General features: G+C 44.4%; 3 protein-coding genes across 3 annotated transcripts in view; 1 reads left to right on the top strand and 2 right to left on the bottom strand.

The window, feature by feature from the left end:
- Positions 1 to 3,449, bottom strand: part of LOC137096451 (zinc finger protein 345-like) — a 14,327-nt gene extending 10,878 nt beyond the window's left edge. The window contains exons 1-2 of the mRNA XM_067465598.1: positions 3,397 to 3,449; positions 1,413 to 1,647 (exon numbers count right to left, since the gene is read on the bottom strand). Of these exons, the coding sequence (XP_067321699.1) occupies positions 1,413 to 1,647; positions 3,397 to 3,449 (288 nt within the window). The remainder of the gene's footprint in view (positions 1 to 1,412; positions 1,648 to 3,396) is intronic.
- Positions 1 to 23,348, top strand: part of LOC132765774 (zinc finger protein 850-like) — a 1,095,673-nt gene that overhangs the window by 275,810 nt on the left and 796,515 nt on the right. The gene's annotated exons all lie outside the window — the stretch shown is intronic.
- On the bottom strand, positions 12,759 to 19,695 carry LOC132765990 (zinc finger protein 436-like). Its single transcript, XM_067465597.1, has 6 exons — positions 19,616 to 19,695; positions 16,541 to 17,098; positions 16,125 to 16,190; positions 15,497 to 15,567; positions 15,203 to 15,329; positions 12,759 to 13,783 (listed from the first exon to the last, which is right to left on the bottom strand). The coding sequence occupies exons 2-6, from the start codon at positions 16,974 to 16,976 to the stop codon at positions 12,759 to 12,761; spliced, it is 1,725 nt and encodes a 574-aa protein (XP_067321698.1). The 5' UTR covers positions 16,977 to 17,098; positions 19,616 to 19,695.

The following is a 23,348-nucleotide window of genomic DNA, read 5'->3' as shown; positions in this document are numbered from 1 at the left end:
TTCAAGATGGCAATGACTCTTGCCAGCCCTAAGTAATTTTCAATGGTAAGCAAACAGTATTTTGGCGCCCCCCCCCCCCCACAACCAATCACTGAGATATATGTTGTTCATTCGTTCAGTCGTCTCTGACTCTTCGTGACCTCATGGACCAGCCCACGCCAGAGCTCCCTGTTGGCCGTCACCACCCCCAGCTCCTTCAAGGTCAGTCCAGTCACTTCAAGGATGCCATCCATCCATCTTGCCCTTGGTCGGCCCCTCTTCCTTTTGCCTTCCACTTGCCCCAGCATCATTGTCTTCTCTAGGCTTTGCTGTCTCCTCATGATGTGGCCAAAGGACTGCACCTTGGTCTCTAGTCTCCTTCCCTCCAATGAGCAGTCGGGCTTTATTTCCTGGAGGATGGACTGGTTGGATCTTCTCGCAGTCCAAGGCACTCTCAGAACTTTCCTCCAACACCACAGCTCAAAAGCGCCTCTCTTCCTTCGCTCAGCCTTCCCTAAGGTCCAGCTCTCACATCCGTAGGTGACTACAGGGAATACCATGGCTTTGACTAGGCAATGGATCTTGGTTGCCAATCTGATGTCTCTACTCTTCACTATTTCATCGAGACTGGACATTGCTCTCCTCCCAAGAAGGAAGCGTCTTCTGATTTCCTGGCCACAGTCTGCATCTGCAGTCATCTTTGCACCTACAAAAACAGTCTGTCATGGTCTCCACATTTTCTCCCTCTATTTTCCAGTTGTCAATCATTCTTGTTGCCATAATCTTGGTTTTTTTTACGTTTAGCTGCAATCCGGCTTTTGCACGTTCTTCTTTCACCTTGATTAGAAGGCTCCTCAGCTCCTCCTCGCTTTCGGCCATCAGAGTGGTGTCATCTGCATATATATATATATATATATTTACACTTTTTGAACTGTTAAGCTAACAGAAGCTGGGCCTAACAACAGGAGCTCACTCCAATCCCCGGATCTGAACCGCCAACCTTTCAGTCAGCAGGTTCAGCAGCTAAGCGGTTGAACCTGCTGCTCCACCACGGTAGTGTAGAAGGGGCCTAATATAATCCAGTTCAATCTGCTAATCTAGATTATATGGCAGTGTAGAGAGTATACAATCTATCCTTAGGAGAAACCTCTGTTCTGTCTCTCTGGAGAGAAATCCCTCTGGGGCCCCTTCCTTCCACACAGCTGAATAAACCAGGACATGTTCTGCTTTGAACTGGGATCTATGACTGGCTGTGTGGACTCAGGTAACCCAGTTTGTGGGGTTTTCTGCCTTGTGACCCTGAGATCTCGGGCTGTATGGAAGGAAGGGCCCTTTTGAGAGAGAGAGAGAACAGAACTGGGAAGAAGGAAGGGCTCTTGGCTTGCTTCTGGGTCACCTGGGTGGAAGGCCAAAGGCGCAAGGAAAGGCCTCACGCCCAGAAACCAGTCCAGAGAGGCCCGCCAGCGCTGGGCTTGCTCTGGGGATGCTTGCCCCAGGGAAGAAGGGGCCAAGGGAGGCTCCCTGAGTGGGAAGGCCGGGCGACGCGGCCTCCAGCGCCTGAGCCACCACGGCAAGCCCTCTTGGTCGCCTGGCAACGGGGAGGGGGGCGTTCTAGGAGTGGGAGGAGCAGAGGAGACGCCCAGAAGAGGAGGCGGAGGCCAAATGAGACTTTAGGGGGGAAGGAAGGAAAGAGAGGAGGAGGGAAAGAAAGAAAGGTAGAGAAGGAAGGAAAGAGAGAAGGAAATAAAAAAGTGAAAGAAGGAAGGAAGGAAGGAAGGAAGGAAGGAAGGAAGGAAAGAGGGAAGGAAGGATGAAACCAAACAGCAAAGGAAGCGAGAAAAGAAACAGGTAGAGAAGGAAGAAAGAAGAAGAGAAAGAAAAAGAGGGAGAGAAGGAAGGAGAGAGAAAAAGAAGGAGGAGAAAGAGGGAGGGAAGGTTTGCCACAGCAACGCGTGGCGGGCACAGCTAGTCCAATATTATACTACTACTACTACTACTAATATATTCTAATTATATGTTTTATATTATATGTAATATTACTAATAATATTACAGTATAATCGTGTAGTACAATATGTTGTTGTTGTTCATTCGTTCAGTCGTGACCTCATGGACCAGCCCACGCCAGAGCTCCCTGTCGGCCGTCACCACCCCCAGCTCCTTCAAGGTCAGTCCAGTCACTTCAAGGATGCCGTCCACCCATCTTGCCCTTGGTCGGCCCCTCTTCCTTTTGCCTTCCACTTTCCCCAGCATAATACAATAGTATTAAACAATTCCCCAGTAGTACAATATAGTAATACATAATACTGATATTGTGCTATGCTAATAATATAATATCCATTGGCTCTCCAGGCCAATGGATATTCCACCTCAGACATCAGAAGAGCTGCAAGACCGAGAACAAGCCACGAGAGTCAAGACGAAGATCCACCCAGAGGAAAAGTGTTCTTGCCAGACATCAAGGGAACCACTGACCGCATAGGGAAGCTGATGAGGAAACACAACATACAAACCACCTACAGACCTACTAAGAAAATCCAACAAATGCTCCGTTCAGCAAAGGACAAGAGGGATCCTCTCACCTCTGCAGGAGTCTACTGTATACCATGCAGCTGTGGACAAGTCTACAGAGGGACCACCAAACGCAGCAGCATTGCCCAAACACGAATCAAGGAACACGAAAGGCACTGCAGACTACTTCAACCAGAGAAGTCAGCCGTAGCAGAGCACCTGATGAACCAGCCTGGACACAGCATATTATTTGAGAACACAGAAATGCTGGACCACACCAACAACCACCATGTCAGACCACACAGAGAAGCCATTGAAATCCACAAGCATGTGGACAATTTCTTTTTTTTTTTTTGTATAAATTTTTATTAGTTTTGCATTAATAATAAACATGGAACAGAGTACATACATAAAAAGGGACAAGACAGACAATATGACAAGACCTAGTGGTAACATCTTACGAGACATCGTGCTAGACTAAGAAATAAACACATCTATAACGTACCAAAGACAACTCCCCCTGAGTCCCTCCCCCTCCCCCACCCTCCCCCCTGACTAAAACCGACTTCCCCTCATCTTCATTCACTTCTTAAGTATTATCTTCTTACAGTACTATTATTACTTTCTTTCTCTCCCCCATTTCCTGAATAATATGTCTATCTTCTTAGTACATTTCGTTTACTACATCCATCTTAACCGAGCTCTTATTGAACCTGCATCTCAATACATTTCTTTTTCTATATAAAACTCAAGCAAGTTCCCGTCTATCTTTGCATCTCAATACATTTCCTTTCCTATATAATTCTTAAGCAAGCTCCAGTCCGTCATTACCATTCCTTTTCCATTGTTCTGTCTTAACCAAAAGGTTAGTTCGTCCATTTCTTGAATGTCCAATAGTTTTCCTAACCATTGTGCTCTGGTTGGTGTCAAGTCCTGTTTCCACATCTTAGCAATCGTCATCCTGGCAGCTGTTACAAAAAAAGTAAACAACTTTTCCATGTTATTGTAACAGGTATGCTTCTGGGGACATGGGAATATCTAGATTTAAGATTTTTCTGCATTCCTTATGTACAAGCCTCCAGTACTCCCTTGCTTTTGGGCATAACCACCATAAAGGATAAAAAGAGCCCTCCTTAGCTTTACACTTCCAGCATTTGTTGTCTGTATTTCTATACATTTTTGCTATCTTCTGAGGTGTTAAGTACCAACGGTGTAACATTTTAAGCCAGTTCTCTCTTAAGTCAGATGAGTAGGTATACTTAAGCCGTCTCCTCCATATTGTTTCCCATTCCCTCAGTTGGATGGGTCTTCCTATGTTTTTTGCCCATTGGACCACTGAGTTCTTGATTATCTCCGTTTCCGTGGCCCATCCCAATAGGTTTTGGTATAGGACCGTTATTACTTTCCTGTTTCTCTTCTGAATCCTTTCCCATAGATCATTTTCTTCTCCAAAACCTAATTTTTTGTCTTCTTTAAAGCTTTCTTTAATCTGAGCGTATTGAAACCATGAGATGTTGCTAAACTCTTTGGCTATGTCGTTCTGAGTTTTCAATTCTCTTGAGCCGCTCTGTTTGTGTAGAACGTCTTTATAGGACGGCCACTGGACCCAGCCCAGCAATCTGCGTTGTCTTGCCTGCAACGGGGAAATCCACAATGGTGTTTTGTGGAAAAAGTATCTCTTATATTTATTCCAAACCTTCAACAGAGTTGACCTCACGAAGTGGTTCCCGAAGTTACTTTCTTTTTTCGCCCCTTCATACCAAAGGTACGCGTGCCAGCCCTTTCGGAGGTCAAAGCCCTCAATGGTCAAAGTCTTTATGTTGGTAAGTTTGGTCCAATCACGTATCCAATTTAAGGCACACACGACTTGGTATGATTGCAAATTCGGTAAGCCAAATCCACCTTTGTCAACTGGCATGGTCATTATTGTGTATTTTATTCTTGGTCTTTTGTTTCTCCAGACAAATTTTGAGATCTCTTTATCCCATTCTTTGAAGGTTTTGCTATTCCTGATGATGGGGAGATTCTGGAAAAGGTAGAGCATTTTGGGAAGGACATTCATTTTGATAGTCACCGCCCTGCCTAATAGTGATAGATTTAGTTTTTTCCATGTCTCCAATTCCTTCTTGATTTCTTGCCATTTTGCTGTGTAGTTGTTTTTTAGAAGATGTAAATTTCTTTGGGTAACCCAGATTCCTAAATATTTGATCTTGCTTGTTGTTTTAATTCCTGTGAGATCTTCTAGTTTCTTCTGGTTGGGTTTCGTAATGTTTTTAGGTAATAACATTGTGCAGTAATGGCACGATCATCAGCATAGATGAAACTCTCTGTCCCTTCTGGCAGTGGCTGGTCATTTGTGTAGATGTTGAACATGGATGGAGCAAGCACGCTCCCCTGAGGCAGGTCGTTCTTCTGTTTCCATCATCTGCTTCTCTGGCCCTGGAATTCAACAAAAAAGCTCCTGTTTTGTTGCAGGTTTCCTATGAGGCGGGTGAGGTGGTAGTCCTTTGTGATATTATACATTTTTCTCAGGAGGAGGCGGTGGTTTACAGTATCATAGGCTGCTGACAGGTCTATGAAGACAGCTCCTGTGATCTGCTGCCTTTCAAAGCCATCTTCTATGTGCTGAGTCAGGTTCAGCACTTGCGATGTGCAGCTTTTGCCTTTCCTGAAGCCAACTTGCTGTGGAATCAGACGGGGGTCTATTTTTTCCATAATTCTATGCAAAATAAGTCTCTCCAGAACTTTGTAGAGGTGACACAACAGGGAGATTGGTCTGTAGCTTTTTGGGTCATTACTGTAGTATAGTGTGCCTTTAAGACACAGCCTTTGGTGGCCACACCTGTAATGTATTTTACTACTGGATGGGTGATAAAAGCTCTCTCTCTGTAGTAAAGGTTGTTGTTATCCCTACTCGTGCTTCGAATAAACATCGTTACCTTAGGAACTCTTCTGACTGGTGAGTTTGTGACACGAAGAATATTACATGGCGTCAGAAGTGGGATATAAACCTTTCCTGTGCTGCAACTCTGAAGCTAGAGTTCCCAGATAAGGAATACCAAGACATGGAGTCATTTCGTCGTCCTCCTCCTCTTGCTATGCAAGGCAATATGCCTGAGAACTGGAGACGGTGGGAACAGGCTTTTCAGTTGTATTTTGCTGCAGCAGGACTTGAAAGTGTATCAAAGAAGCGGCAGATAGCTATCCTGCTACATTGTGTGGGAGAGGAAGGAGTTTCTTTATATAACACGTTTGTTTTTGCCGAGGAGAACCCAAAAGATATTTCAGAGGTTCTGGAACAGTTTAGGACTTATTTTTTACCTCGGAAGAACATTGTTTTTGAAAGATTTTGTTTCTGGAACCATATACAGAGTCCTGGGGTCAAAAATGAGCAATTTATTGCTGAACTGAAACTGAAGGCAGTCAGCTGTGAATTTGGAACGGCAATTAATGACATGATAAGTGATAAAATTGTCTTCAGCATCAAGGAAGAAAGACTGAAAGAAAAGCTGTTGAAAGAGGCTGATCTTACACTTGAGAAGGCTGTGGAGATATGCCGTGTTGATGAGATAACTAGAGCTCAGCTGAGAACTAAGGCAATAACATCGGAGGAAGTGTGTGAACTACAACAGACCCAGGGAGATAACCAAGAAATTGCATCTCAAGCTCTTAAAGTCAGAGAGTCAAGACACATTGACAAATGGAAAAATCAGAACAAGTGTGGTTATTGTGGTACTGCTCATGAACTTCGTAGGTGTCCAGCATTTGGAAAGACATGCAACAAGTGTGGTAAAAAAAACAAAAACATTATGCCAAATTATGCAGGTCAAGGGTCACCAATCCTGAGAATACACAAGCCAGACAACACATTCATGAGTTGAATGTAAGTAATCTAATGATAGGAAAGCTGGATGAAGAAATGATGGATACAGGTGTAGCAAATAAGGAAGGATGGTATGCTGATATTGCCATAAGGGACTGTATAATTAATTTTAAATTAGATACTGGAGCTGAAGCAAATGTGTTACCATTTAGTATATTTTCTAGAATACCCGATACAAAGCAAATGTCTAAAAGTAATGTAGTGCTGGTAGCATATGGTGGAACAAGAATACAACCAATCGGAACAGTTGAGTTTGAATGCACAACAGTAAAGGGAGTGTATAATCTATTGTTCTATGTGACAGATTGCTCAACAACCCCATTATTAGGTAGACCAGCTTGTGAGAATTTGGGCTTAGTTCATAGGGTAGATCTGGTACAGACAGAGGGGTTATTAACACAAGAAAAATTGCTCAGCTTATACCCAGAAGTATTTCAAGGTCTTGGTGAGTTTCAAGGACATCACCACATACATATTGATCCAACAGTGGTTCCTGTTATCCAGGGATGTAGGAGAGTGCCCTTTGCCATACATGACACGTTAAAAGAAACTCTCAGTCAGGTGGAAAGTATAGGAGTTATAACAAAAGTTGTAGGGCCCACAGATTGGGTGAGCAGTCTTGTCATTACTGAAAAAAAGAATGGGAATCTGCGTATATGTCTTGATCCTCGAGATCTAAATAAGGCAGTGCGAAGACAACATTATACCATCCCAACCGTTGAGGAAGTTCTAAGTCACCTAGCGGGAAAGAAAATCTTTACAATAATAAATGAGAAAGGTGGCTATTGGCAGATAAAGCTGGATAAAGCATCATCAAGATTATGTACATTTAATACGCCTTGGGGAAGGTATTGTTTTAATCGTTTACCATTTGGGCTCAAATCCTCAAGTGAAGTTTTTCAACAGAAAAATCAAGAAACATTTGGGCATATAAAAGGTGTATATATGATTGCTGATGATATGATTATAGCAGCTGAGACAAGTGAACAACATGATGAGATTTTACATCAGGTAATGGAAACAGCACGTGCCAAGAATATCAAGTTTAACAAAGAAAAGATCCAGTTTAGGGTAGATTCTGTTAAATACCTGGGCCACATTGTGACTGCAGGAGGAGTCAGGCCAGACACGGAGAAAGTAAAGACAATTCAAGAAACGAAACCTCCCAATGATAGGCAAGGGGTGCTTAGGTTTTTAGGGTCAGTACAGTATTTGGCAAAATACATTCCAAAAGAGGCAGAGTTGACAGCACCATTGAGAAGTTTGTTAAAGAAAAATATAATTTTTCAATGGATGCCAGAACATCAGAAAGCTTTTGATTCTATCAAACAAAGATTATGCAATGCACCTGTACTGCAATATTTTGATGTGACAAAACCAGTTGTTATTCAAGCAGATGCATCAAAAGATGGCTTAGGAGCATGTCTGCTGCAGGACAATAAGCCAATGTACTATGCCTCAAGGTCACTCAGTTCAACAGAGAAAAATTACGCCCAAATAGAGAAAGAATTGCTTGCTGTTGTATATGCAGTACAAAAGTTTCATCAGTATGTGTTTGGTAAAATTGTTCTAGTTCAAACTGATCACAAGCCTCTAGAATCAATTTATAAAAAACCAATAGGCAGTGCCCCGGCTCGTCTGCTAAGAATGTTGTTGCAGCTTCAAAGATATCAGCTTAATATTGTATATACCCCAGGTAAATTTATGTATCTGGCTGATACCTTGTCAAGAGCCACTGTTGATTTGCCTGGAAGTCAGGAAAACCCGATGGGAGATGAGAAAGTTATATACAAAGTCAACACCTTAGCCAACACCTTAGTTAAGAATTGTGGGAGTTGAAGTCCAAAACCACCTGGAGGGCCAAAGTTTGCCTATGCCTGCCTCACACAGACAAACTTATTTCCTTCATGTATAAGATCCAGAGACTTACATTTGGCAAAATAGATCAAATTCTCAGTCTATAACAAAACCAATAATACATAACATGGTTAATTCTAAAATAATGAGATTCATGTTTGTTAACTTAATGTGGATGCCAGCACGCCAACGACTTAAATCTAGACATAGTTTTCTAAGACCTACAGAGACACTCGCTGGAACACCTCAGCAAGCGAGAGTCCAAAAGTGGCAGGCTCAAACCCAGCACCTCAACCAATGGCAAATGAGACTCCCTCCTGGGCACACAGAAGACTGGGCGACTTGGAAGGCATTGAACAGAAATGGGGCCACAAAGTGGAATCCTCGACATGCGAGTGTGGAGAAGAACAAACCACAGACCACCTGGTGCAATGCAACCTGAGCCCTGCCACATGCACCATGAAGGACCTCCTTGCAGCAACACCGGAAGCACTCCAAGTGGCCAGATACTGGTCAAAGGACATTTAACCAGCTACCAAACTCACAAGTTGTGTATTTTTCTGCTTGTTTGCTTTGTTCTGTTAGAAATGTAATATAATGGACTGGCTGCTCTGACACGACAAATAAATAAATACTTAATGTGGATTAAAAGTACTGTATATACTCAAGTATAAGCCTAGTTTTGCAGCCCTTTATTTAGGCTCAAAAAATCCCCCTCGGCTTATACTCGAGTCAAGGTTATTTATTATTTTAGTCTGTTATTATTACTGTTATTATTACATTTATTGTTTTACTCTATTTATTGTTATTATTACATTTATCATTTTACTCTATTATTATTATTATTACATTTATTATCTTCCTTTGTTATTGTTGTTGTTATTACATTTATTGTTTTACTCTATTTATTGTTATTATTAAATAACAATAAACCCTCTGCCCCCGGTGGCGCAGTGGGTTAAAGCACTGAGCTGCTGAGCTTGTTGATCGAAAGGTTGCAGGTTCAATTCCGGGGAGCGACGTGATTGAGTTATATAGATAAAGAAGCTAATTGAGATAGATAGCAATTGAGATATAGAAAAGTTAATTGAGTAACTAAGATATATAGACAGAAAGATAGATAGAGAAGTACAATTGAGTTATAGATAGATATTGAGTTATTGAATATTATTGAGCATTACTTCATCTCCAAAGCTAAACTTGAGCTTAGATAGGGAAAAAACTTTTTTTTTCTAACCATAGCAGCTCAGGGTTAGGGTGAAAGGATCTCAGGATTTGTCTACCTTTTGGGGAAAAGTTACCTCAGTAACTGAAGGAAAAGGAAAGAAAGATTATCTCTATAGTTTACCAAATTGACTGTTTGTGTTGAAACTTCTTCAAGCTGTGCCAAGTCTGCCAAGGACTTTGGAAATAAATATTCTGGTTGATGTTCCAAACCTGAAGTGGCCTCAGTTGCTGAGAAATTTTGAGCCTCTAAAGCAGGGGTCCTCAAACTAAGGCCCAGGGGCCGGATGCGGCCCTCCAAGGGCATTTACCCGGCCCTCACTCAGGTCAACCTATGTCTGTAACGAATTGAAAGCTCACAACAACAACAAGTCCTGAACCGGTGCCTGGCCGCTGTAATGGTCTGGATGAGGGCGAACAAACTGAAATTAAATCCAGACAAGACAGAGGTACTCCTGGTCAGTCGCAAGGCCGAGCAGGGTATAGGGTTACAGCCTGTGCTGGATGGGGTCGCACTCCCCTTGAAGGCGCAGGTTCGCAGCTTGGGTGTGACCCTGGACTCATCGTTGAGCCTGGACCCCCAGGTTTCAGCGGTGACCAGGGGAGCATTTGCACAGCTTCGGCTTGTGCGCCAGCTGCGCCCGTACCTTGGGAAGTCTGACTTGGCCACGGTGGTACATGCTCTGGTCACATCCCGTCTTGACTACTGCAACGCTCTCTACGTGGGGCTGCCCTTGAAGACGGCCCGGAAGCTGCAGCTAGTCCAGCGCGCGGCAGCCATGTTGTTAACAGGAGCAGGACGCAGGGAGCATACAACGCCCTTGCTGTTCCAGCTCCACTGGCTGCCGATTTGCTACCGGGCCCAATTTAAGGTGCTGGTGTTAACCTACAAAGCCCTAAACGGTTCCGGCCCAAAATACCTTGCGGACCGCATCTCGGCCTACGAGCCCACGAGGACCTTGAGATCATCTGGGGAGGCCCTTCTCTCAATCCCGCCTGCCTCACAGGCACGTCTGGCGGGGACGAGAGAGAGGGCCTTCTCGGTGGTGGCCCCCCGGCTATGGAACTCCCTCCCTGCTGATGTCAGACAGGCCCCCTCCCTCATGGCCTTTCATAAGGGCCTGAAGACTTGGCTCTTCGAGCAGGCTTTCAACTAAATGCTATGCTACGGGTAATGACAACCGGATCGAACTATGACGACGAGATTGACTATGATTCCATAAATATGACGGAGCGGATTTTTAGTATAAGCTAGATGTATGTATTAGTGATGTTAATTGTTGTTTGATTCTTTTGTAAAGTGTCTTTTTTGTACTGTACACCGCCGCGAGTCGCCCTAGGGCTGAGAGCGGCGGTTAACAAATGCAAGAAATAAATAAATAAACAATCCTATCTCATCAGGCAAAAGCAGGCCCACACTTCCCATTGAAATGCTAGTAAGTTTATATTTGTTAAAATTGTTCTTCCTTTTAATTATTGAATTCTTTTAAAGTGTTTTTTGCACTACAAATAAGATATGTGCAGGGTGCAAAGGGATTCATTCATGTTTTTTCAATGTATAATCCACCCCTTCAATATTTTGAGGGACTCTGACCAGGCTCTCTGTTTAAAAAGTTTGTGGACCCCTGCTCTAAAGAAAGACCCCCACGGTCCACCCAGATTAAGAGAGAAGCACATCTTAGTTTTCATTTTTATAGTGTTTGGGTGTGACAGCACAATGAGTGTCCAGAGAAGCAAAAAATTTCTCCAAAACAGTCCCAAGTCGAATAAAGAAAAAAGCCTGAACAGAATGGTCTAAAACTGACCTCAAATTCAAGCCAAGTGTAACTGAAGCCAAGGGAATAACATGTGTTCATTGGGAAATAGTCTACATCACCAACATGGCCAGAACCCCCTATTTCCCTGTTGCAAGTAATAATAATAATAATTATAATAATAATCATCATCATCATCATAGAATCAAAGAGTTGGAAGAGACCTCATGGGCCATCCAGTCCAACCCCATTCTGCCAAAAAGCAGGAATATTGCATTCAAATCACCCTTTTTTTTTTTTTTTTGGTCGTGTCAGGAGTGACTTGAGAAACTGCAAGTCGCTTCTGGTGTGAGAGAATTGGCTATCTGCAAGGACATTGCCCAGGGGACGCCCGGATGATTTGATGTTTTATCATCCTTGTGGGAGGCTTCTCTCATGTCCCCGCATGAGGAGCTGGAGCTGATAGAGGGAGCTCATCCGCCTCTCCCTGGATTCGAACCTGCGACCTGTCGGTCTTCAGTCCTGCCAGCACAGGGGTTTAACCCACTGCGCCACCGGGGGCTCCATAAATCACCCCTGACAGATGGCCATCCAGCCTCTGCTTAAAAGCTTCCAAAGAAGGAGCCTCCACCACACTCCGGGGCAGAGAGTTCCACTGCTGAACGGCTCTCACAGTCAGGAAGTTCTTCTTCTTCATCATCATCATCATCTTTATTTATATCCCGCCCCCTGTACAAACAGGAGTCAGGGTGAAGATAAATTTACAGAAGATAAATTTCAGTAAACCACCAAAACAGAAATAAAAAACATAAATACATAAACTACAGTATCAAAAAGCATAGCAAACTAAAAACAATATCATAATAAAATACACAATTTAAAATTTTTGCTGGACTATATTGTACAGCAAGGCAAAATAATCCAGCCAGTTCATCATCATCATAACTGATCACTCATGTTATTAATTTTGTCACAGCTCTTGGATGATGCCTAAGGAGAACAAGTGTCAAGTGTATAGCTTTGTAAGTGCTTTCAAATGTGTTTTATTATATGATGTTTAATGGATATATTTGTAGCAATTGTTGATGTATATAACAATTTCAGACCACCAGAGGAAGGCCTGGAGTAAGGCCAAAACCAATCATGGGCAGCTGATCCATGTTCAACTCGGCATAAGAACACATGACGTCAATAACATTTCAGAGTGACTGTACAAAACGCATACAATATTGTTTGTGATTACAATGAATTTGAACAGTTTCAGAAGTGATGACTTCCAAGGAAGACACTGCCCACACTCCTGGCATGATTATCTCCTGTGTGAAATCTTTTGTGCTTCATCAAATATGAAGTACAAGCAAAACATTTCCCACACACCTGGCATTGCTATGGTTTCTCTCCTGTGTGGAGTCTTTTGTGCATCACCAAGGCTGAACTCACAGCAAAACATTTCTCACACTCCTGCCATTGGTATGGCTTCTCTCCTGTGTGGAGTATTTTGTGCCTCACCAAGGCTGAACTCACAGCAAAACATTTCTCATACTCCTGGCATTAGTATGGCTTCTCTCCTTTGTGGAGTCTTTTGTGCTTCACCAAGTTTGAAATCTGAGTAAAACATTTCCCACACTCCTGGCATTGGTATGGCTTCTCTCCTGTGTGGAGTCTTTTGTGGCTCACCAAGCCTGAACTGTAAGCAAAACATTTCCCACACTCCTGGCATTGGTATGGCTTCTCTCCTGTGTGGAATCTTTTGTGGGTCACCAAAGCTGAACTCACAGTAAAACATTTCCCACACTCCTGGCATTGGTATGGCTTCTCTCCTGTGTGGACTCTTTTGTGGCTCACCAAGGTTGAACTGCGAGCAAAACATTTCCCACACTCCTGGCATTGGTATGGCTTTTCTCCTGTGTGGAATCTTTTGTGCCTCACGAAGGCTGAACTCTCAGCAAAACATTTCCCACACTCCTGGCATTGGTATGGTTTCTCTCCTGTGTGGAGTCTTTTGTGCTTCACCAAGTTTGAACTAGAAGCAAAACATTTTTTACACTCCTGGCATTGGTATGGCTTCTCTCCTGTGTGGTATCTTTTGTGCTTCACGAAGGCTGAAGTCTCAGCAAAACATTTCCCACACTCCTGGCATTGGTATGGCTTCTCTCCTGTGTGGAGTCTATTGTGGGTCACTAAATGTGAACTGCGAGCAAAACATTTCCCACACTGCTGGCATTGGTATGGCTTCTCTCCTGTGTGGAGTCTTTTGTGGCTCAGGATAAAAGATTTCCTACAGTCCTGGCTTATGAAATTCTCAGTTCCTTCAAAGATTTCTTCTTGTCTTAGATCTGGCAGTTTGTTATCAGCAATACATTTTGCTGATACTTCCCATTGACAATGGCTTTTCTCAGCACTGAGTGTCTTGTGAAGTATAAGTGCCGTATTTTGGGCAAAACACTGCCCACATACATTGCATTTGTAGGGCCTTTCTCTGGCAGACGTTCCATCTTCTCTGCGAGTTTGCTGGTGTCTAGGAAGGTCCCCATTGTGTTCCAAATGCTTCCTGTGTTTGGTGTTCCAGGTATCTGCTGTGAAGAACAGAAACTGTGTGAGTGATAAGGACTCTAGGGAATTGGTATAAGAAGGAGATTGAAATGATCCTTAACATAGAAATGGAAGAAAAGCAGATATAAATACTGCCCTCTCCCCACCCCTTGTTCAGGAAAGATGGACACTGTTTGACTGCCTGGAGCCTCTAAATTATTGTTGTTGTTTATTCCTGCAGTCGCTTCCGACTCTTCGTGACCCCATGGACCATCCCACGCCAGAACTCCCTGTTGCCTGTGGCCACCCCCAGTTCCTTCAAAGTCAAGGCAGTCACTTGATATTATGATAAAGGCAGGCAAGAGTTAGCTGCATATGATTGGTCGATGCGTTGCCATGGCTGCGAAGCCTCTGCAGTAGAAATGTATCCATTTTAGAGTAGCTAGCAGGCAAAAGGGGCGGAGCTAACTAAGAGGAAAAGAGGGGACATTTTAAAAAATGAGGCATTCTCTAGCCAGAGGAGCTAGAGTGGATATTAAAGTAATAAAGGGACCATTTTGAATTAATCTCTAGTTTGAGAGCTAGAGGGAAGAAAATCATTATATACGATTATGCCTTCAGTTGTGGTATTGAAGTAATAGGTGACTAATTTGTGTCTAAATCTTCAGTCAGGTGAAACTGAGAGACAGAGAGTTCTTTGAGAATAAGTTGCAATCAGAATATTGATCGAAAGAAGTGTCAATAAGATATGTTATCCAGTCAGGAGGCTGAGAAGGAATTACATGTGAGAGAGAAGGAAGTTACCTAACCAAGTTGACATAAGCCAAACTGTTCTGAAAGTTATATAGTATCAATTTTATGTATTCACAAGAGTAAAAGGCAAATGTAGCAATATCAAGCTGGAACTGAAGTAAAGTACTGTGTAACAAATGCGCTTTATGTGCACAAGAATTCATAAATAAACATTTCTTTGTTTCAACTAATATATTGAAGACTCGTGTCAAGTTACAAGACTGAAGATACATTCCTGAAAGTTGGTCGGAGATTATTTTGAAGCTACATACTGACTACAGTGTTGGGTTATACATTAGACATATACACACATCTATAACTGAACCCCAAGTTGCTGAGTTTCTGCCAAGTTTAATCTACTTTCTCCCCTTTATTAGCATCATTGCCTGGTGCCTATGTATACATAGAATCTTATTGGTGACAGAAGGTGGCATATTTAAAAATAAAATAAAAGGAATGTCTGCAGGACTCAGGCAGATATAGTGACATCCACGTAACATCACACTCAGGCATCAAGTCAATGTTACACTTATGTCTTAAGTTTCTAACGCAAAGCCTGTGTTGAGAAATCTTAGTGACTGAGATGATTTAGGATACTGCTCCCTTTAGGGAGCTGCTGACTGGGATCCTGCATTTTGAAATAGAAATCCCCATCAATGAGGGAGCCTTACCAAGAGAGTCCACAATCCCATGAATCTTCTCCATGATCTGCACGTGCAAGGCTTTCTGACCAGGATTCAGTAGAGCCCACTCCTCCAGGGAGAAATGGACAGCCACCTCCTCAAAGGTGATTGGGCCCTGGAGGAAAAAGAACATCAGGGAAATCATACAAGAATATCTTGGAAATGATTTACGTTTCTGTTGGTTCAATCTTTCCTTTTTCAACAGATGTTTGGTGATTGAACCTTGAACCAATGACCCCCAGGCATCTCCAGCCCTCCTCTCCCAGGAATCCTTCTGCTTACCTGATTCAGTTCCACTCCATCACAAAGCGGAAGAACTGACTGAGGATTCTGCAACAACATCATTCCAGCCCCTGAGGGAGAGAGAGAGAGAGAGAGCAGGGGGTGGAAAGTGGTCACATAAACCTGTCTCAGAGGTTATAATTAGGGTCCTGAAAAGAAACCTATGAGGAAATGACTCTATGAAGACAGGAGCATTCTCCAGCTCAGGAATATATAAAGTTTTGCAGTTTAGAACTTTTTCATCTAACCAGTGCTGTGAATAGGTTAGGTTGAAACTAGTCCTGGGCTTGGCAGTTCCAATTGACTATAGTTATTCTTTGTTATCTGTTCGTCTTCCAGCTCAGTTTCAGGGCTCATCTGAGCTTCGGGTCCCACCTGGAAACATACCGTACAGATGATATTTCAGTCCCACCCAACAGTATGCAAATGTAGAATGATAAAGAAAACTCCAAATAACACTGAAATGACGCCTCTTCCAACCTAATCATACTTATATACATTACAAGCTGAAATGATCCTACATGTATGCCTTCTCTAGCTCAAACTGATTTTGGGTGTGCTATAATTCCCTGATGGGGAATTTGCATTAACATAAAACAGGAAAAAACCCAAAAGGGTTCCTTCTTACCCTCCAAGGCTGCAACCCCATCTCCTTCCTGCTTGAGCTCCTTCTGCTGGAGGCTCTGGGTGGGGCCTGGCAGAGTTTTCTCCGATTCAGAGACATCAGTGCAGTTATTTTTGTCCTGGAAGAGCACAGCATATTCCAGAGGAAATATGGAGTTTTTTTTAAAAAAATCACAGAGATTGTGCAGAAACTGCATTGACATTTTAAAAAAGAATAACTCTTGAGTTTTAAACAAATGCCACACTCCCCCTTCCATCATTTTCAATGTGATCTGGGGTCAATAAATTTGGGTAGAGCAGCAACTGAGCTTACAGTGGATATGGAGGCGAGAGCAGGAGGGGCAGAGCGGAGGGGGAGGGGGAAGAGGCCAAGGGAGCAGACTCACATCGGCCCCATCTTGGAAGGAAGGCAGGATGTACATTCAATCTCTCCATCAGTCCCAAGGTGAGGGAACCCAAGAGGCAATGCTCTCACCTGTCCTTCCTGCTTCTCGTCCTCTTCCCGACTCAGGAGGAAGCCTTCCGCCAGGGCCACCGCCTGGGAAGAGGTCTCTGCCCCACACTCTCGGACCCAGCTCCCCATCTCTGGGGGCAGGATGCTCAGGAACTGCTCCAGGATCACCAGGTCCAGCATCTCCGCCTTGGTGTGTTGCTCTGGCTTCAGCCACTGACGGCAGAGAGAGTGGAGGCGGCTACAAACCTCTCTGGGTCCCTCGCCCTCTCGGTAGGAGGAATGCCTGAAGCGCTGGCGCTGTGTGTGCGCATCCAGGATCATCTGTGTAGTTCTTTCCCAGAAGTCCCTACTGTTCCCGGGGGCTTTGTCTGCTTCAGGTCCAGGTGAGTCAGATCTCTCCATGTTGGAACCACTCTGATGAAGAACCAAACCGTATCCAAAATGCTCTTCCTCCCTCTTCTCTCAAGGGCAAGAAATCCCTGAACACTCAACTCCAAAATTCTCAGGCAACAATCACATTTCCTCTGTGAAAGAAAGGCGGAATTAGACAACAGGCTTTGAGAAGCTTTTTCTGAGAGAGTAAAACAAAACAAACAAAAAACCCCAAGCCCTTTATTTATTTATTTAAGAGCCAGGCAATGCTGGGCCCTCCTTCCACTTGGGCCTCTGCTCCTCTAGCCTCCAGGCCCACCTGACCTCACTTGGACTTCCATTGAGCTCCCACTCAGTCCCAACACCAATTGTGAAGCAACAAGAATTGAATATGCAAAACTATGGAAACAACAAAAGAAGCCAACACCAGAAAATTGGATGACAAAAGTTTTTGAAATGGCCAAAATCAACCACAAAAAATACACAGAAGAGCCAGAGCCAGGTAATGCTGGGCCCTCCTTCCACTTGGGCCTCTGCTTCTCCAGCCTCCAGCCCCTCCTGGCCTCCCATTGAGCTCCCATTCAGTCCCAACCCACACTGGATCCCCCCCCCCCCACCGTGATTCCTTCAGCTGATGCCTCATGTTGAGATTAACTTCACAATTCAGCAACAGATCAGTTGCACAACTTCAGTGCTTTCCAGTAGCTTCTTCCTGCACAGTATTCTCAGTCACTCTGGAACCTTTTACAGACACTTGAGCACATGCCCGGCCATTGTCAGTTTTACCATTGTCTTTCCCCCAGGCTAGATGATATTACAGATTTACCACAGCATACAGTTATATCTTGACTTAGCAGACAGGTTCTTTTAATTACATATATGGGCCAAAACTAACAAAATGAAGTTCAACAGTGACAAATGCAAGATACTCCACTTTGGCAGGAAAAACGAAATGCAAAGATACAGAATGGGGGACAATGCCTGGCTTGAGAGCAGTACGTGTGAAAAAGATCTTGGGAGTCCTCGTGGACAACAAGTTAAACATGAGCCAACAATGTGATGTGGCAGCAAAAAAAGCCAATGGGATTTTGGCCTGCATCAATAGGAGCATAGTGTCTAGCTCCAGGGAAGTATTGCTACCCCTCTATTCCGCTTTGGTTAGACCACACCTGGAATATTGTGTCCAATTCTGGGCACCATAATTCAAGAGAGATATTGACAAGCTGGAATGTGTCCAGAGGAGGACGACTAAAATGATCAAGGGTCTGGAGAACAAGCCCTATGAGGAGCGGCTTAAGGAGCTGGACATGTTTAGCCTGAAGAAGAGAAGGCTGAGAGGAGATATGATAGCCATGTATAAATATGTGAGAGGAAGCCACAGGGAGGAGGGAACAAGCTTGTTTTCTGCTTCCCTGGAGACTAGGACGCAATGGAGCAATGGCTTCAAACTACAAGAGAGGAGATTCCATCTGAACATGAGGAAGAACTTCCTGGCTGTGAGAGCTGTTCAGTAGTGGAACTCTCTGCTCCGGAGTGTGGTGGAGGCTCCTTTTTTGGAAGCTTTTAAACAGAGGCTGGATGGCCATCTGTCAGGGGTGATTTGAATGCAATATTCCTGTTTCTTGGCAGAATGGGGTTGGACTGGATGGCCCATGAGGTCTCTTCCAACTCTTTGATTCTATGATTCTATAGCCTTCAACGAGCAACATCACAGCACAAGGAGAAATATACACTGTACATGACTTCCTTATATACAATGCATTTACACATAGCAATCTCTGATTGGTTCCCAACTCATTGACTGAGAAGGCTGAGAGGAGATATGATAGCCATGTATAAATATGTGAGAGGAAGCCACAGGGAGGAGGGAGCAAGCTTGTTTTCTGCTTCCCTGGAGACTAGGACGCGAAACAATGGCTTCAAACTACAAGAGAGGAGATTCCATCTGAACACGAGGAAGAACTTCCTGACTGTGAGAGCCGTTCAGCAGTGGAACTCTCTGCCCCGGAGTGTGGTGGAGGCTCCTTCTTTGGAAGCTTTTAAACAGAGGCTGGTTGGCCATCTGTCAGGGGTGATTTGAATGCAATATTCCTGTTTCTTGGCAGAATGGGGTTGGACTGGATGGCCCATGAGGTCTCTTCCAACTCTTTGATTCTATGATTGTATGACTTAACTCAAACCCAGGATTGCATCATTCAGAATCACCTGGACTAGGCCAGAACACATTCCCCAAATGATTCCCTGTATACAGTGAATGCATGACTCAGCATTTCCAACAGAAGCCCATTAGCAGTGCATGACTCAGCTATATTACATTGCAATACATTGTAAAACCTGACATCTCATGATCCACAGCCTTCCTTGTGAAGAAGAACCAAGAGACTTTGAAGCAAGGATCCCAAGGATCCCCTGGTTGCTCCCTTGTGCTGACCCCCAATATCCCCTTTGCATCAGCCCCCCCCCCCCCCCTTCTCTCCATGGGGCCCAAGGCTCAAGGCCAGGCTCCATCTCCTTCCAAGGAGGAGAACTGAGGAAGGGGTGGCTTCCCTTCTTCTTGGCCAGGGTGTGTTAGGAGGCCAGCCTGGGAGGGAGGGAATGAGGCCTGGGCCCACTTTGGCCCTCCCTCCAGGTGTGGTGGGCTTTGGAGAAGGAATGGGAAGAAGACTCACCAGAAGGAGGAAGAGAAAGAGGAGGCCAAAGGAGAAACTCCTCTCTCCCAGCCGGGCAAGGAAGGGTTAAGGAGAGAGAGTTTGGTTCCTAGAAGGACAGGAAAGGCAGGTAAAAGGAGGCCCACTTTCTTCCTGCCTCTCTAGGAATCACACTCCCTCCCCTTAACCCTTCCTTGCCCAGTGTTACACTGGAAGGAGGGGGAAAGAGCCTCTCTCCAAAGCCCTGGAACCAAAGGACTGAAGATGATGGCAGAGATTGAGTCATGGAGGAAAAATTCAATATTCACAGGATAGTTAGTTAGATGTATTTTCTCCCTGCCAAACCCTTGCTCCCCAGCCACATTGAACATTAAAGCAGAGCAGAGCCTCCACCTACAACAGAAAAGGAAGGTCTCAGCTTGGGGTCAAGGGCCAGGGCTCCCTTTTCCCAAGGAGGAGGAGGGACACAGACTTGGGTGGGAGATACAGCAAAAGCACCCACCACAAGCAGGCCCTTCCTTGCCCACAGCCTTGGAGGCATCCCCTGCTGCAATGGCTGCTCTCCAAAGCCGCACTCTGCCAAGGCCAGGGAAGCTTCATTCACAGTTTGGTTAGAACGGTGTCACAGATTTTCACATTTCAATCTTACACATGACTACTACAAAAGAGTGACAAATACAATAGAGTAAGTAGATACACTGAGCCTGTCCCCAGTACAGCTAACTGTAACTCAATGAGATTCAGATTTTCATCCACCTTGTTAGAATGATAAAACAATAATCCATTGGGTACGCTTGAGGTTTTGATGGCACACTTGACATCCAACTTATTTGTTACACAGTACTGTACTTCAGTTCCACCTTGATATCATACGAAAGCTGACTGGCACAACCTGGGGATCACAGCCAGACACAGTGAGGACATCTGCCCTTGCGCTATGCTACTCTGCCGCTGAGTATGCATGCCCAGTGTGGACCACATCTCACCACACTAGAGCAGTGGATGGGGCTCTTAATGAGATATGCCACATTATCACAGGTTGTCTGCGCCCTACACCACTGGAGAAATTCCACTGCTTAGCTGGTATTGCACTTTTTTTTTTGTGTCAGTAGCGACTTGACAAACTGCAAGTCGCTTCTGGTGTGAGAGAATTGGCCGTCTGCAAGGACGTTGCCCAGGGGACGCCCGGATGATTTGATGTTTTTATCATCCTTGTGGGAGGCTTCTCTCATGTCCCCATATGAAGAGCTGGAGCTGATAGAGGGAGCTCATCCGCCTCTCCCCGGATTCAAGCCTGCGACCTGTCGGTCTTCAGTCCTGCCGGCACAGGGGTTTAACCCACTGCGCCACGGGGGGCTCCACAGGGGTATTGCACTACCTGGCATCCACTGGGAGGTAGCAGCCAATAGTGAAAGGACCAAGGCAGAGACATCTCCAGCTCATCCCCTGTTTGGGTATCAGCCAGCACGACAACGACTTAAATCTAGATATAGTTTTCTAAATCTACAGAGACACTCACTGGAACATCTCAGCAAGCGAGAGTCCAAAAGTGGCAGGCTCAAACCCAGAACCTCAACCAATGGCTGATACCAAATGAGAGACTCCCCCCTGAGCACACAGAGGACTGGGCAACTTGGAAGGCGCTGAACAGACTGCGCTCTGGCACCACGAGATGCAGAGCCAACCTTCAGAAATGGTGCTACAAAGTGGAGTCCACGACATGCGAGTGTGAAGAGGAGCAAACCACTGACCACCTGCTGCAATGCAACCTGAGCCCTGCCACATGCACAATGGAGGACCTTCTTGCAGCAACACCAGAGGCACTCCAAGTGACCAGATACTGGTCAAAGGACATTTCATCAACTACCAAACTCACAAATTTTGTATTTTGTCTGTTTGTTTGCTTTGTTCTCTTAGAAATGTAATATAATTGACTGGTTGCCCTGACACGACAAATAAATAAATACAGATTTTCACATTTCAATCTTACACATGACTACTACAAAAGAGTGACAAATATAGTGAAGTAGATACACCGAGCCTGTCCCCAGTACAGCTAACTGTAACTCAGTGAGATGCAGATTTTCATCCACCTTGTTAGAATGATAAGTAAAACAATAATAGAGCCCAAAATGCATTGGGTACGCTTGAGGTTTTGATGGTGCACTTGACATCCAACTTATTTGTTACACAGTACTTTAATTCAGTTCCACCTTGATATTGTTACATCTGTCTTTTACTCTTGTGAATACATAAAATTGATACTATATAACTTTCAGAACAGTTTGGCTTATGTCAACTTGGTTAGGTAACGTCCTTCTCTCTCACATGTAATTCCTTCTCAGCCTCCTGACTGGATAACTTATATCTTATATCCACTTCTTTCCATCAATATTCTGATTGCAACTTATTCTCAAAGAACTCTCTGTCTCTCGGTTCCACCTGACTGAAGACTGAGACACAAATTAGTCACCTATTACTTCAGTACCACAACTGAAGGCATAATCGTATATAGCTCAACCCATTGACCTGGTTGGGGATGGAAAATAATATACAATGTCCCAGAATACTTGTTGGATGTCAGAACAAACACAAAGCAATCTATGTAAGGAGAACGTATAATACCTAAAGAGCATACAGTATATCATTTTATCAACATTCCCAATATACAGCTCAATACAGTGGCATAAAGCAAAGTGAAAAGGAGCAACCGCTCTCAAACATAACAGTTCTAAGACTGATAGATTCCAATATACAGGGTGAGGCAGCATAACTTCCTTTTTTAATATGCATGCCATTCAGTTGGTTGAAGACGTAGCGGAGCGCTAGTGGTCTCATTTGAGAGGGAGTATAAAGTTTTGTCCTGACACAGTTCAGTCACCAACATGCATTGGAACAGTGAGGAGTGTGCTTTTGCCATTGAGGCCTACTTTTTGAGTGGATCATAGAATCAAAGAGTTGGAAGAGACCTCATGGGCCATCCAGTCCAACCCTATTCTGCCATGAAGCAAGAATATTGCATTCAAAGCACCCCTGACAGATGGCCATCCAGCCTCTGTTTAAAAGCTTCCAAAGAAGGAACCTCCACCACACTCCGTGGCAGAGAGTTCCACTGCTGAACGGCTCTCACAGCCAGGAAGTTCTTCCTCATGTTCAGATGGAATCTCCTCTCTTGTAGTTTGAAGCCATTGTTCTGCGTCCTAGTCTCCAAGGAAGCAGAAAACAAGCTTGCTCCCTCCTCCCTGTGGCTTCCTCTCACCTATTTATACATGGCTATCATATCTCTTCTCAGCCTTCTCTTTTTCAGGCTAAACATGCCCAGCTCCTTAAGCCGCTCCTCATGGGGCTTGTTTTCCAGACCCTTGATCATTTTAGTCACCCTCCTCTGGACACATTCCAGCTTATCAATATCTCTCTTGAATTGTGGTGCCCAGAATTGGACACAATATTCCAGGTGTGGTCTAACCAAAGCGGAATAAAGTGGTAGCATGACTTCCCTAGATCTAGACACTATGCTCCTCTTGATGCAGGCCAAAATCCCATTGGCTTTTTTTGCCGCCACATCACATTGTTGGCTCATGCTTAACTTGTTGTCATGTTTAACTTGTTGTGATGAGCCCCCAGTGGCGCAGTGGTTAAACCCCTGTGCCGGCAGGACTGAAGACCGACAGGTCGCAGGTTCAAATCCAGGGAGAGGCAGATGAGCTCCCTTTATCAGCTCCAGCTCCTCATGTGGGGACATGAGAGAAGCCTC

The sequence above is a fragment of the Anolis sagrei genome, chromosome 2, assembly GCF_037176765.1.
Source record: "Anolis sagrei isolate rAnoSag1 chromosome 2, rAnoSag1.mat, whole genome shotgun sequence".
Lineage (NCBI taxonomy): Eukaryota > Metazoa > Chordata > Lepidosauria > Squamata > Dactyloidae > Anolis > Anolis sagrei.
This window is presented reverse-complemented; position numbering and strand designations above follow the sequence as displayed.

Excerpts from the sequence above, each read along its gene's own strand:
- LOC132765990 (XM_067465597.1), bottom strand. The coding sequence starts at position 16,976 with ATGGAGAGATCTGACTCACCTGGACCTGAAGCAGACAAAGCCCCCGGG. Across the intron at positions 16,191-16,540 it reads GACTGATGGAGAGATTGAAT|GCCCCACCCAGAGCCTCCAG; the intron begins GTACATCCTGCC and ends AAACTCTGCCAG. Across the intron at positions 13,784-15,202 it reads TGGGATTGTGGACTCTCTTG|CAGATACCTGGAACACCAAA; the intron begins GTAAGGCTCCCT and ends TGTTCTTCACAG.